This window comes from Gasterosteus aculeatus, chromosome 12 (genome assembly GCF_964276395.1).
Source record: "Gasterosteus aculeatus chromosome 12, fGasAcu3.hap1.1, whole genome shotgun sequence".
Lineage (NCBI taxonomy): Eukaryota > Metazoa > Chordata > Actinopteri > Perciformes > Gasterosteidae > Gasterosteus > Gasterosteus aculeatus.
The window spans coordinates 10,713,855-10,727,216 of NC_135700.1; the positions used below are offsets into that span (position 1 = coordinate 10,713,855).

Consider the following 13,362-nt stretch of genomic DNA (forward strand, 5'->3'; position numbering starts at 1 on the left):
TACCAAGAAAGGTAAAGGGTAAAAGTGAAAAATGAAAACCCGAAGCAGCACCTTGGCTGTGACATCATGAGAATAAAGAGGGAACTCATATTCAAAGCGCTCCCTATTTTCTTGTTTGATTGTATTCAACAATTGAATATCAATCTCTCGCAGAATTTGTAGACGTTAATGGCCAAAGCTCTCAGAATAAATGCAGTGTTAATCAGTTTTGCAGAACAATAAAAAGTCTTAAAAAAAGAAAAAACAACAGCACAGACACTACGCTGTTGTCTCCATTGTGCTTCTTGCTGAACCTGATCAACAAGACAAGCAACACTGCAGCTCTGTGAGTTTAATTGACATCATTTTGTGTCAGAGGGTCTATTTGGTTATCATTTTCCTTTGTCTTTGTGACAATATTTAAGAAAACGTGGTGCAAACTTTAAATTTAAAAAAACTGATAACTTAAAAGCTGAAATAATATTCAACATAAAAAAAAAAAAACTTAAAATGTTGGAGGAGCCATATCCTGTATGATTGCATCAGAAGAAAAAAATAGCAGTCTGACCTGAAGTAAGTGACATCTCTAAGGGATTTAAAAGATTCTCTCATGAACACATTAACATGCAGCAGGTTTGTGACCCTGAAAACACACAAAGGACTTACATCTTCCGACTCAAACACATGGCATATCATCTTGTACTGCTTCTTCGCCTCGGGTGCCCCGGGCGTGGTTTCGATACAGTCCTGGGAGGCCGTGCGCGGCATCCGGCGTCTCGCCATCAGCACCACGATGTTTCCAATGTCAGCGATGTAGGAAATGGTACGCAGCGCGTTGTCCATCATCGTTTCCTGTCATATCAACGAAAAGGACAATGTTCAACGCTCATAACTGTTTGAGAGCACATACTGTATTTTAACTACATATATATATACACATTATATACATAGTGCATAATACATACATATACATACAGTTGACTGTAACTGGACTGTTAATTATATTGGTAGTGAAACAATATGTTTTACTAAATTCTATTTAATTGATAATTAATCAATTTAGTTAATTTCTATGATTATGTCCTGTCCAGTCAAAAGCTGGACACATTAAATAGACAAACAACTAAATTACAAATGAAAGATTTTGGCTGAGAGAATGATGCCCCGTGTCTCCACAGTTTATGTTGTGATAGTAAGTGGGGATTAATATTGGTAAATTAAAGCAACAGTGTGCAGCAGATTTTTTTTCTTTCTATTGTCAAAGCTGCGTAATCCTTTTAGGACTGTGTTGGATGAAAGTACTCTTTTGATTGAATTACTGTATAATCGGATTAAAGTCTAATGATGCCACAATGAATTAGATCATTAGATTCAATACAAAAATAACAGGTGCAAAAAAACCTGTTTGTGTTTATAAAGAAACGGGATTTTAATCACGTAATGAACAATGTTCATCCAGTTAAATGATTGTTATTGTTGTGATGTTGATTTAAACTAGTGAACAGCAGTTTAGAGACAATATTAAGTCAAATCTACACATCTGCTGAGAGGAGCTTGTTCGTGTTTTTTGAATATTTGGATAACATACTAAATTAAGCGTTAAATTGAGTTCCATCCATCCATCTTCACAGCCGCTTGTCCTTCATACGGGGTCACGGGGGGCTGGAGTCAATCGCAGCGAACGCCGGGCGAGAGGCGGTTACACCCTGGATATTCACTTAATCAATCATGTATTCGAGTAGCCCAACTGTTGGTGTGCTGTAGCCCACCTGTGTAGTTGTTCTTATCATGAATCAATGTCACAAACCCATCAAGCCTTTTAATGATAGAATAATAAATAACTTTTTTGTGAGGATCAGTACAAACTGGATGGCAAAAGGAGAAAGACATGAACTGCATTGCAGCACACTGTTTGCCAGCAGGCTGACGAGACACACACACACACACACACACACACACACACACTAGAGTAGCTGAGACTGAAATACCGCAAATGACTCATGTATCAGATATACATTCAACTGCTGCTGTGAGCACAAATCTCTATTCGTGATCCCAAAAACTGCTCTTAGAAGCATTTCTCCTTTTGTCAAAGACTCTCCCTCCTGTGAAGGCTGCTCCACTCTGCTGCTCTGTGGAGCGCTATGCTGAGGTAAGACCGAGGAAAAGCTGCTTAAATAAATAATTAAGAAAACAAATAGATAATGATCCAGCAGATAAACGAGATTTTTCAATTGTAACAACATTCAAAGACTCAAACTCCAATGAGATTTTGGACTTTTTTGGACGTTTCTGAAGCACAGTTGCTTGGCATCATCTTATGATGAGATAAAACAGAAGCAGTTTGCTGCAGTTATGACAGCTATGACGAAACAGGTAAACCTACATGGATAATAAGTGTGTGGATGAAGGGACGTCAGGCTAAACAGCTTTCAGTCTTACGGGTGAGAAGAGACTCTTTGGTCGGAAACGCGTGCTGGCCGATCCTCACCTGCGAGTCTGCGTTGAGGACTTTGATCCTCTGGGTGGAGATGAAGAGATCAACCTCAGTGAGGGTTTGAGCGTCTCCCTCTGCACCCTGTGGCGAGAGAAAGGACAAACCAAAAACACAGACGAGTTGGTACCGTCATCTCCTCTGACTGTGATTGGGTAGAACCACCTCAATGGTCTCCGTGTTAAATGTTGGAAAGTAGCCTTAAAGTTTAGACATCCAAAACGCATGCATGTATAGTTGAGGGTCCAGCTGAGCTAATGCTTGTTATATGGACATGTAGGATCTGAAGGTGAGGTGCATAAGGCAGCAAAAACAAAGTTCTGGGCAGGAGGGTTAGTTCACATGGACGGTCCTGGCAGGAGGACAGCGAGCTGGTTGAGAACAGCTTAACACGGAGCCCATTTCCTTCCAATCACTCTGTGCTGAAGCTTAATCAAGTTCTATTGGATTTTTCTCAGTGAAACTAGTAGGATTTGTAATACCATTTAAACAAACAAACATAACGTCTACTCAGCTTCAAAAGGTTTGCGTATGTTGTGTCTTTTTTTCCCGTACTGTACGGTTGGAGAGTAAAAAAGAATCACTTTTACACCGGATGCCACTAGAGCTTGTGTTAGTTCATTTACCTCAAAATGATTTGCCCATATGTCATTACAGTCCTAAACATGCATTCATGAAGAATTTAAACATGTTATGAGTATTTATAGGACAAAAGGGACGATACGCAGAAACAGATAGGCACGAATGAAATGAGGGAGAAAAGGTGAGAGTGGAGGGAAAGTGGCCAAAGGGTCTTCCTTTTGCTCTGTTCATTACACACCGCCTTTTTCTTGATTTTGGCAGCCTTCTGTACCCTCTGGCAGGCAGACATGGCAGGCGTTGGGACAGGACAAGGTCAGCGGATATGGGAAGCACAAAAAAACAGGAGGAAGAGGAGGAGGAATCAAGAAGGTAAATAGAAGAAGGTAAAGACAGTAAAGTCCCCAACCAGAAACTCAGAAACAGGGAGACACAGCGAAAGATGGAGAGAGAGAGAGAGAGATGAAGATACGTGTGTGTATGTGTGTGTGGATATTGTCTGCACGGCCATGTCGGTTATGTGACAGGAACCAAAACAGCAAATAAGGGTAATAATTGCCTTTCCTCTTTTAAACACACAAAAAAAATCATTAGCTTGCAAATATGAATTTACAACGCAATCTTAGCATTTAAATAAAGCTCTGTTGGGGAAGTCTTAAAGGGCTTTGTCCAAGTTCTGAGTATTTTTTGGTTAGAATGTTTACCAAAAGAGGGACAGATGGTTAGGCTTCGATGTTCAAGTCACAGTCTAAACACTATTACAAGGAAAGTCATGCTGGAAAACAATCAAACTCTCAGAGGCAGGGGAGGGAATAAAGCCTAGAGCGAGGATTTAAACTGAGCACTTGGTTGTTTTTTTTCTCTGAGCTGCAGAAAAAACAACCCCAAAAAACCCAGATCAGATTGAGGCTTTTTTGGATTCAAACAGCGTAGATCAACATGTAGGAAGCTTTTCACAGCTAATGAGTTTGATTAGTTCGTCGGTAATTCTGGCCTTGCAGTGAAACCTAAACTTACTGCGATAATCTTTTGAAGCACTTTGTTATTTTTCTAAATCAACCCCACTGAGAGAGAGGCCCTTCTCTCCATCTGCCGTCGCCAGAGGAAAACTCCCACTACATTTCAGAGAGTGAGACTGGATGTTTGCCCGAGCCACTGTGCAGAGCTGCAGGTATTGAAGACAGTATTTGTTTAATTTTTTAAAAGCAGCAGAGAAAATGGCCCAAAGGGAAGAATCTTTCTGTGTTTTTTGTTTTGTATGGGTTCCTCCTCCGTGATCAGCTCTATTGGCAGACTGAAATCCGAGGCTTTCAGGAGCATCATCTGCTCTGCTGAGGAGGAGCGGAGCAGGGAGGGAAAGACATCATGAACGATGAGTGAAGCTGCATAAATATTACATCAAACAGAGGCAACATCACGCCAACAAGAAAAGCATCAAAAACCTGTACAGCCTTGCTAGAATTGAACTGGTAAACACATACGAACCCTGCAGTGCGTAGTTCGGCGATACGCAGCCGGGTCTAAGTGCCTTTCTGTGCTTGTTTGGGTTTCTATGGGGATAATATATAAGCATGGCTGCCCCCTTACTGCATATGACGTCTAGTGAGTGTGTGTTGCGTGTCCTTTTAAATGTCAAAGATTAAATGTTTGCTGTACAGCTTCTCATGTTTTAACGAGTGACAAATCACAGAGATAATGGACGAGCTCTTGTTAGCTACCTGTTGCCATGGTTTCATCCCGAGGATCATTGTTGCATGGGAATGCGATTGTGCACGGCGTCGAGTGAGTGAGTCACAGTCGGTGAATCTAATCTCACATAGATCAGATAAATGGGGACTTCTGCCAGATGACATCGCCACTGTAGTGAAGAAGGCTTTCAAATGGAAACCAGCCAAAAGACTTTTTTGTCTTTCCGTTCTTTGTTGCAGAAAACCTCTGATGGGGTTGTGACCCGTCCGAGGGGAGTTATCAGATGTTGACAATGCGCCTGTTGATTGTGGCTAAATCTAAAAGCGAAGGGGATTTCTGATATGAATGAACGTGTTGGCAGGAGCAATTATGTGTATAATTCCAGGACCCCGGATCCACTCATGTCTCTCTGCTGCTACAATTTGACAGATATTAAAACTCGTTTTCAGGCTGGAAAAGGACCACTAACACTAAGTAGAGGTGAGATAGGTTACACTAGAGTGAAGCATGTGAAAGGACAGGTCTGAGTGACTTGAAGTATTACGACAGAGCCTTGATCTTATAAACCTGCCTGTAGATTAAAGGACCAGACTGTCAAAAGGAATCCGACATTGTGAGCAGTTTTACAGAACAAACCTGAAATCTTTCCTAGCATGAGGAACCCCCCCCCACCCCCCCCTGCACCACAAAACTCCCCTCACAATATAATGAAATAAAACCAATAAGAAACGAAATCGATAAACAGTATCAATAAGAGAACTAGAATCTAAAAAACGGTATTCATCCTTCACTGGCGCGGACTGGAGTTCATTATGATACGATTTACTCTCTCACGTCATTCCAATGTTTGCGGGACAACGTAGAACCTAATCAGGCACCCTAACCTAATTCTTTAAGCGTAAGACACAGTACACAAACTATTCCCACCAGGCAAACACACTCATTGTAATATTTGACTTACACAGGAGGTCATTTAATATTTAGAAATACAGTCAAACGTGTGTTCTCATGAGAGCGAGATAAGAGAGACTGGTGTCTGGGTAGCGACCAGGCACCAAAACCCCAATGCAGCATTACGTCATTTCTTCACAAACACAGCGTCTTTTGATCGCACTAGTAACTAAAACGTGTGATATTTTGAGTAGCTGTTTCCGTAAAGTCAGACACAAGCACTCTAGACAAAAAAAAGAGTGACGGTCAAAGTGATTAACTACTATAAAATAATATGAGTCAAGCTCCTCTCTGCTGCACTGGTACCATCCAGGGTGTTTCCTTAGAACTGGACAGGATTATCATCATCACAGCAACATTAGTGAACAGCAGGCGTCAATGAGGGAAATGTTAGGTTCACGTGCCAGCAGTCCTATTATCTATCCAGCGGCATCAAACTACGAGCACAGCGGCCACGTTGGGCCGAGTACTTTTGCCCTAAAGGACCCGTCGTGCCTTATTTATGGCCATAATGTTTTGCTCTAAACCAAATTAGCACTGATGTCCATGAAAATATCTTTAGGACCAATCTGGACCAGACTTTAATCTAAAATGACCTCCCGATAACAGTTAAGTTAATGAACATCTTAAACAACAATGAAATAACAGGGGCTCACTTGTTTGTTATTAGGTCTATTTTCCCTTTCTACACATGGACAATGATGTAAGAAAAATGAATTTAGAAACCATATTAGCAATACAATCAAACACATAATTTGCCATGTACAGCCACTGGATATGTTGGCTGCATTGCCTTTTTTGTATTTTAAATGTTATCAATTCAGCCTGAACTACAACACAATTACAGTAACGTTATGCGTGCTTGGGGAAAGCAGTCGTGTAAAATGCTCGTCAGATCGGGGCAGCAGAGAATCGGCACTGATCGGATCAACGTTCACTGGTGAACGAAAATGCTCTTCAGACTCAATAGTAAAGGAATTATGGCACCTGGAGAAAGGCAATGAGAAACTAAAACTCTGTGCACCTTCCTGTTTGCACTCCCACCTCATCTGAAGAACCGTAAAGATTAGGGAAATTAGACCAAAGTGCTCTGTAGAAAGGCAATTTTCACACACAAGGATAAAACCGCACACAGTCATCTTGTATTTGGTGATATCGGAGTAAAATTAATGAAATAAATGAATAAAAAAATTATGCCGAAAAGCAAAGAGCATTGGCTGGTTATTCCTCTCTACTGAAGACAACAGCCATGAAACAATATGTACGTTTTTACTCTGCAGTGTTTACTCTCTCTCGGTCCTGAAAATGTTCCTGTGGTGGAAACATTTAGTTTGATACCTGAGATTTGTTATAGAAAATGCAGGATGTTCTATATTTAAATCCGGGAAACCCCAGAGGAGGAAACAAACGTTCAAACATATCCAGCCGATTGCGGGGAATGGATGCATATGGTTAACTTTGGATGCGTGTTTTTGCATGTCTGAGTCGCTTTGCTTTGGGTACCTTGACCCTGCTGACCGCTTCCTGGGCCTGCATCATGCGTATGTTCTTGGAGGGGTTCCTCTCAGACAGCAGCTGTGTGGAGCCCAGGTAGTTAGCAGCAAAGATAATTCCATCAATCAGGTCTTCTGGCTCACAGGGTCCTGGTACTGGGCCAGGGAGAAGCAGAGCATGGTGATTAACAGCGAGACATGGGGAAGGACAGAGTTCGGTTAGACGGAAGGGCTCGGCTGTGTGGCGGGGGGGAGAATATTGCAATGACTGCAGTCAACGAGCAGCGTGGAGAAACGGAGCCAAGCGCCGTTGCTCTGGAGGGGGAGATATGGCAATAACAGGCTAAATGGAAATCAGCACTACTGGCTGTGAGCTGATGAAGGTGCAGTGCTGGTGGGAGGCTGGGCTGAGATTAATCGGTGTCTCTGATATGGAGATGTGGACTCTCAGACACCCACTCAGGGACGCAACGTGCTGTCAGGCTCTCAAGGAGCAGACAGGCAGCTAAGCCCTTCATACATTATTAGGCCCACTGGAAGAGTTATATCAGCCGTGTGTAATGACCGACAGAAGACAGATGTGCAGGCGGACTGACTTACCGTCGACGAAGCTGGGGAACGATGCAACCTTCTTTGTTGGCTGGAAGAAAGAGACACAGGATATGCCCGATGAATGACGGTTAACAAGTGTCATTCCGTTCCATCGAACATGTGTCACTTCATGACATCAAACAGGAAAGCCTATGCATCTAATTTGAGGAGCACCTGCCTGGGAAGCCTGCTGATTCACTTCAAGTTAATTATTAGAAAACACAGATGAAGAGAGAACTTCAAGTAGCCTGTACAACCTTTTAAAAGTCTTTTTATGGGGAAGGTTATTGCTTTTTCATCCGCGATCGTTTTACCCTGAGATGATGCCGTCCTACATTTTGTCAATCGCCATGACAACAGATGCTGTGTGAACAGTATAAGAGACTTGACACCTACCGTTTTACATGACACGCATGCACACAGTTACAGATTGACGTACACCTCAGCGCTTCTGCTGAGAAACCGGGTATAAGCGCCTTGCTCAAGGGCACAGACAAAGCACACGTAGAGAGGGTGCAAAGCCTAATTCATCCACTTGGACAGCGCTGTGGGAGGTGGAAGCGAGAGGAGCAAAAGGAGACAGGATGTGGAGTGATTCAAACATTCACTTTACTGGATCCATTTGATCCTCCAACCTGCTCACTATGCATTCACAAAGTTGACTTTATTTAGGGCAGGGCGGCGTGGGTAGAGGGTAGTAGTAGTGGGTAGAGGCAGCGAGTGCCGACATCTCACTGAAGAAGGCTGTTCATAAAAACGCAAACAGAACCCCGCTGCCCGAGTACCAGGACGCCATCCTACGCGGCGACGTGTTGAGTGTAAGGAGCCGCGCGTGGGCCAAAGGTCAACCATCTTACCTCCAGCACATTGTTGTTCTCCAGGGGAACGTTGAGGTCGGAGCGCTGCGGTTTCCTGGGCTGCTCCGCGCCGTTGCTCACCTGGCCAGTAAACACAGGAGAACAGGTGGGCGAGCATACGCGTTAGAAGAGTCGAACACATGTACATTACATTACATTACATTACATTACATGTCATTTAGCTGACGCTTTTATCCAAAGCGACGTACAATAAGTGCATTCAACCATAGGGTACAAACTCAGGAGAACAAGAAACAAGAAAGTGCAATTTCCTCAAATAAGCGAATTTACAATTTGCTATAGATGAGTGACGTCACAAGTACAATTTAAGTGCTGCAATTTGTTAGTCTTTAGTCGAGGTAGAGTCTGAAGAGGTGTGTCTTTAGTTTGCGGCGGAAGATGTACGTTTCCTTTCTGCTTGTGCTGCAGGTTGGAGTTGGAGGCACAGGTTCAGGTTGGAGGAAACAGGCCGTGACTTGTGTAGGTGGGCCTGCTGAAAGTTACTCTCTGGACTTATACCAAATATACAGAGTTTATCTGTAATTAAATGGAAAACTAAAATCCTGTCATGGGTGAGGCAGTCGTTTCTACATTGTTGTCGAGCAGTGAAAAAGGGGAATTTCTTGCTGCTGTGTGTCGGCATAGAGATGAATTACCATAAGCATAAGACTACTGGTATCCTTTGCTAGGAGAGAAAGAGAAACATTAAGTCCTGATCAGTATTCATCATGCTGCCACCAACAGTTGTGCAAACAACCATTAAGTTAATTAGCCCTGTGTTGTTGTTTGCTGTTAACTGTGTTGCTCCACAAAAGAACATTCAGGTACCGACTCCAGGCAAACCTCGTACACGCCCTCGTCTGTAACAGAACATCTGAGAGGCTACATGCAGAACTTTTATCATCAATTAATCAGCACTGCATCAATTTCAAACTATTAGCATAATTAGCATTCACAAGAGCACCAGGAGCACAGGCTTCTTCTGCTGTGAACGCACATTTATTTAATATGGAAGACGAAGATATGATTTTTATATTTGAAAAACCGATGAATATACATGTTTGGCTTTGTGTTTACTCAAATGGAAATGGCTAATTTGATTACGGCACAAATAAAAACAGTAAGCAAGTAGGAGCGAAGTCTAAAAGATAAGGTTGCATAAAGCACTTGATTATATCAACATGTCACACATAATTCAACACCGACTGATGTTTGCAATATGTGACACTACAGTACTGGGCAATCTACGCATCACAGCAGCCGAGTGTGTGTCTAGATGACCTCTACGTCCCTCTGTTTCATAATTCTTCTTATCCATAATCTCTTGATTCACATAGTGAACTGCTAAGCTCATATTTAAGTCATTGCTGCCCTGGTTTATTCAAAGGCTGGATTGCTCCACACTGAACATTGTATTTGATAACGGGGGACGTGGCGACAGAAATCGTCGCGGTATTGCCATCTGACTTTTAAAAGATGGGGGAGCTCCGCGTGAGTCTATTGGTGCGCCCGTACAGGTTGTGTGTTGGGTCGTCGTGGCGCAAGGGGTAGAGCGGGCGGGAACCACAAGGTTGGTGGTTCGAGCAAGTGTCACACACAGCGAGTGTCCCTGAGCAAGACACCTAACCCCTAATTGCTCCCTGGGAAAAAATGTGAAAACCATGGGTTTAAAGTGTAATGTAAGTCGCTTTGGATAAAAGCGTCTGCTAAATGACCTGTAATGTAATGCAAATGTAACGTGTGCACTCATCCAGAGCCGTGAGGGGGGGATGGGGAGAGGGGCAGCTCAAGGTAACTGGAGGGGATGGTGGAAAGGCTAAAGCAACATGGAAAAGCAACATGTTGTGTAACTCATCTCTAGCTCCTCACCACCGCGCTGCCACAGATCAATGGCACAGCTTAGCACAATAGCGTCGTTGCCGTTTTCGGTGTATCCCTGTCTGCCTTTGTCTATAGACGGAGCCCCAATTCAACACATTCAAATTCCACAATCTTTGCATTGTAAATGCAAACCGAGTATTATCAACACCTTTTAAAAGGCTTTAAAGAGGTTATGCGACACGTGATTAACAATGTCTTGACAAGGGGGGAAATGTTTGTTAGTCACCTTTCAGTCTCCAGACTACAAAATTAGAATTTCCTCTGTTTGCAGTGCTTTTACACTGTGTAATTGACAAATAAGTATGACTTTGTATCCTTTCGATATTGGGAACAATAGCACATGGCCTGGAGGTTTTACTTCAAAAAGAATGAGTGATGCAGTCTACTCAATAAACAATCCATCCCATCTTTTGAGTAAACGGCAGACAGCAGGCGGGAAGTAAACATCTCTATGTTGTTGTTTTACTTTTTCGGTGATCCACCCAAAACTCCCCATGCACGAGTGATCCTGATTGAGCTCACCTGCTCCTGTGTCCATCTCTGCCGGTCCTCGGGCGAGCGCGCATGTGCCTTGATGCCCCTCTTGATGTCCGGGGTGTTGTGGTGCACGGAGGGCAGGTTCAGGGACTTGGGCCTGCTGTCATGGCGATGGGGAGCTTGCGGGTAAGGGGCTGCATCCGGCTTCGGGTGAGAGTAGTCACTTGGTGCGGGGTCCTGCAACAACTCCTCTGGGCTTTGGTCAGTGCCACTGCTGAGACTCCCCATGCTCATGCTCATCTTGATCTCCGCAACAATTTGATCAATGTCCTCCTCCGCCTCCTCCCCCGTCTCCCCCTCGACCACCAGCACCTTGCGGCTACAGTATGGAGAGACTCGCACGGAGTTGCCATTGTCCTCTGGGGCGTAGTAGTCTCCGGTGTAGCCCCTTCCATGTCTCTGCTCCTCGCCACCCCCATCGTCCTCATCTTCTGCCTCGTGGTGGCAGTACTCCTCGCTCTCTGCCTCCCCCTCTTCCTCTCGGGTGCGCAGGGTGTCTTGCATGCAGGGTTGGTGGTGGAGATGGTGGTGATGGTCGAGGATGGGTTCTGGTCTTCCGTTGTATATCTGCTCATCTGGATCCTGCTCCACCACCTCGCAGCGAACCTCTCCCTCTCCTTCAGTCCACTCCTCCTCCCTGGGCCTCTCAGCCTCCACCCACTGCTCCTGCCTGGCCTGGCCTCCCTCTGCCCACTCCTCCCTCGCCTCCTCGTCTCCCTCTGCCCACTCCTCCCTCGCCTCCTCGTCTCCCTCTGCCCACTCCTCCCTCGCCTCCTCGTCCCCCTCTGCCCACTCCTCCCTCGCCTCCTCGTCTCCCTCTGCCCACTCCTCCCTCGCCTCTTCGTCTCCCTCTCTCCACTCCTCCGTCGCCTCCTCGTCACCCTCGATCCACTCCTCCGTCGCCTCCTCTTCTCCCGCTTTGCACTCGTCTGTCGCTCCCTCGTCTCCCTCTCTCCACTCTTCCCTTACCTCTCCCTCGCCGCCTATCCACTCTTCCCCCACTGCCCCCTCTCCCTCCACCCATTCTTCCTCCCTCACCTCCACCTCGCCTACTCCCTCTCTCTCCTCGGCCTCCTGGCGTTCGTCAGTAGGAGCTGCGTCCGGCTGGATGCTGGTGACACAGCTCCCCTGGCTGTGGCTCTGCTTGTGTTTACAGTCGGCCTGGCCGCTGCCATCCAGCCCTTCCAGGTAGCTGTCATCCTCTGGGCAGTAGCGGATGTAGTAAGTTACCCCTTCATCTTCCTCTGCCAGCCCTGCAGGGATTCATCATCACAAACAGGGGTTCATTAATATCTGGGTCTACTATTTAAATGTCAATAAACACTGAACTGGCAAGCATTCACATGTACGTTATGGGGATGGGGACCAATGATCAGTTCTAAATTAAAAACCTGTGCCAAATATGTAATATGTATATAAGTGCGATTCATTTACTTTGGGTTACTTGACAATGGACGAATGGACACTGGAGGGGTAATAATAAACAAACATTGCATCACCATGATCATAGTCTTCCTCTTCATCTGAGGTGTTGTTAATGTAGTCCGAGCTGGAGTCGTCATCCAGGCTGTCAGCTGCACCGTGGAAGTCTGCCCGGCCGCGGTAATCCTGCTCGCGTTCATGTTCTGGTGTGGTGGGTGTCGCTGGCCGTTGGACCTCCGGTCCTGCATCTGCTTGGTTGCTGTACAGCTTCACTTCAACATCTGCATTTACATCCACTTCTGAATGCTTGCAACTCGGGGCTTGAGACTTGGGAGAAGAATATTGTGCCTTACAGGACCGGGGGAGGGGTTTCGGTTCACTGGACTCTTTTGGGTAGCGAACCGGGCGTTGCCGAGGGGGGAGGGCTTTCAGATCACATGACTCCGTAGGGCGAGGGGTGGGACAGGAGGCGGGCCCTGGAGCACTCATTCGGTTCCCCCCGCTGGTCCCCGGCCTCTTCCTATGAGCCATGACTGGCTGCTTACAGGCCATGCATTGTTACTGGCTCGATCCTAGGAAACACATGCAGACACAGTGTTAGAGCAACTTTAAATAGAACTGTTAATCCAACCAAGCTCATACACAAGAGTGGATTATTTTACAATAGAAATAGATCAAATATTATGTTTAAGGCTAAAGACGCTTTGGAATTTTAAAGACGTGTGCAACTGTGTTTTGGCAGAACAAGAATAAATGTATACAGTTCCACATCTAAATAGCAAATCTGCTCACAGCAGATGCCGCTTATCAAACACGACATAGTCCTCCATTTATCGTTTTCTGTACTCGGCAAACAGCTGCAACACATGTTCAGTGCCTGAGAAACCGA

General features: G+C 45.1%; 1 protein-coding gene across 12 annotated transcripts in view; it reads right to left on the minus strand.

Annotated features, from left to right (window-relative positions):
* Window positions 1-13,362, minus strand: part of apba2b (amyloid beta (A4) precursor protein-binding, family A, member 2b) — a 48,366-nt gene that overhangs the window by 4,475 nt on the left and 30,529 nt on the right. For 5 of the 12 annotated variants that reach the window (XM_078085164.1, XM_078085167.1, XM_078085165.1 and 2 more), the window contains 8 exons: window positions 12,551-13,045; window positions 11,037-12,304; window positions 8,634-8,714; window positions 7,786-7,825; window positions 7,196-7,341; window positions 3,294-3,329; window positions 2,471-2,557; window positions 646-831 (listed from right to left, as the gene is read on the minus strand). In XM_078085164.1, the coding sequence (XP_077941290.1) occupies window positions 646-831; window positions 2,471-2,557; window positions 3,294-3,329; window positions 7,196-7,341; window positions 7,786-7,825; window positions 8,634-8,714; window positions 11,037-12,304; window positions 12,551-13,025 (2,319 nt within the window). In that variant the 5' untranslated portion in view covers window positions 13,026-13,045. The remainder of the gene's footprint in view (window positions 1-645; window positions 832-2,470; window positions 2,558-3,293; window positions 3,330-7,195; window positions 7,342-7,785; window positions 7,826-8,633; window positions 8,715-11,036; window positions 12,305-12,550; window positions 13,046-13,362) is intronic. The other 7 variants (XM_078085171.1, XM_078085172.1, XM_078085174.1 and 4 more) reach the window with 3 other exon arrangements.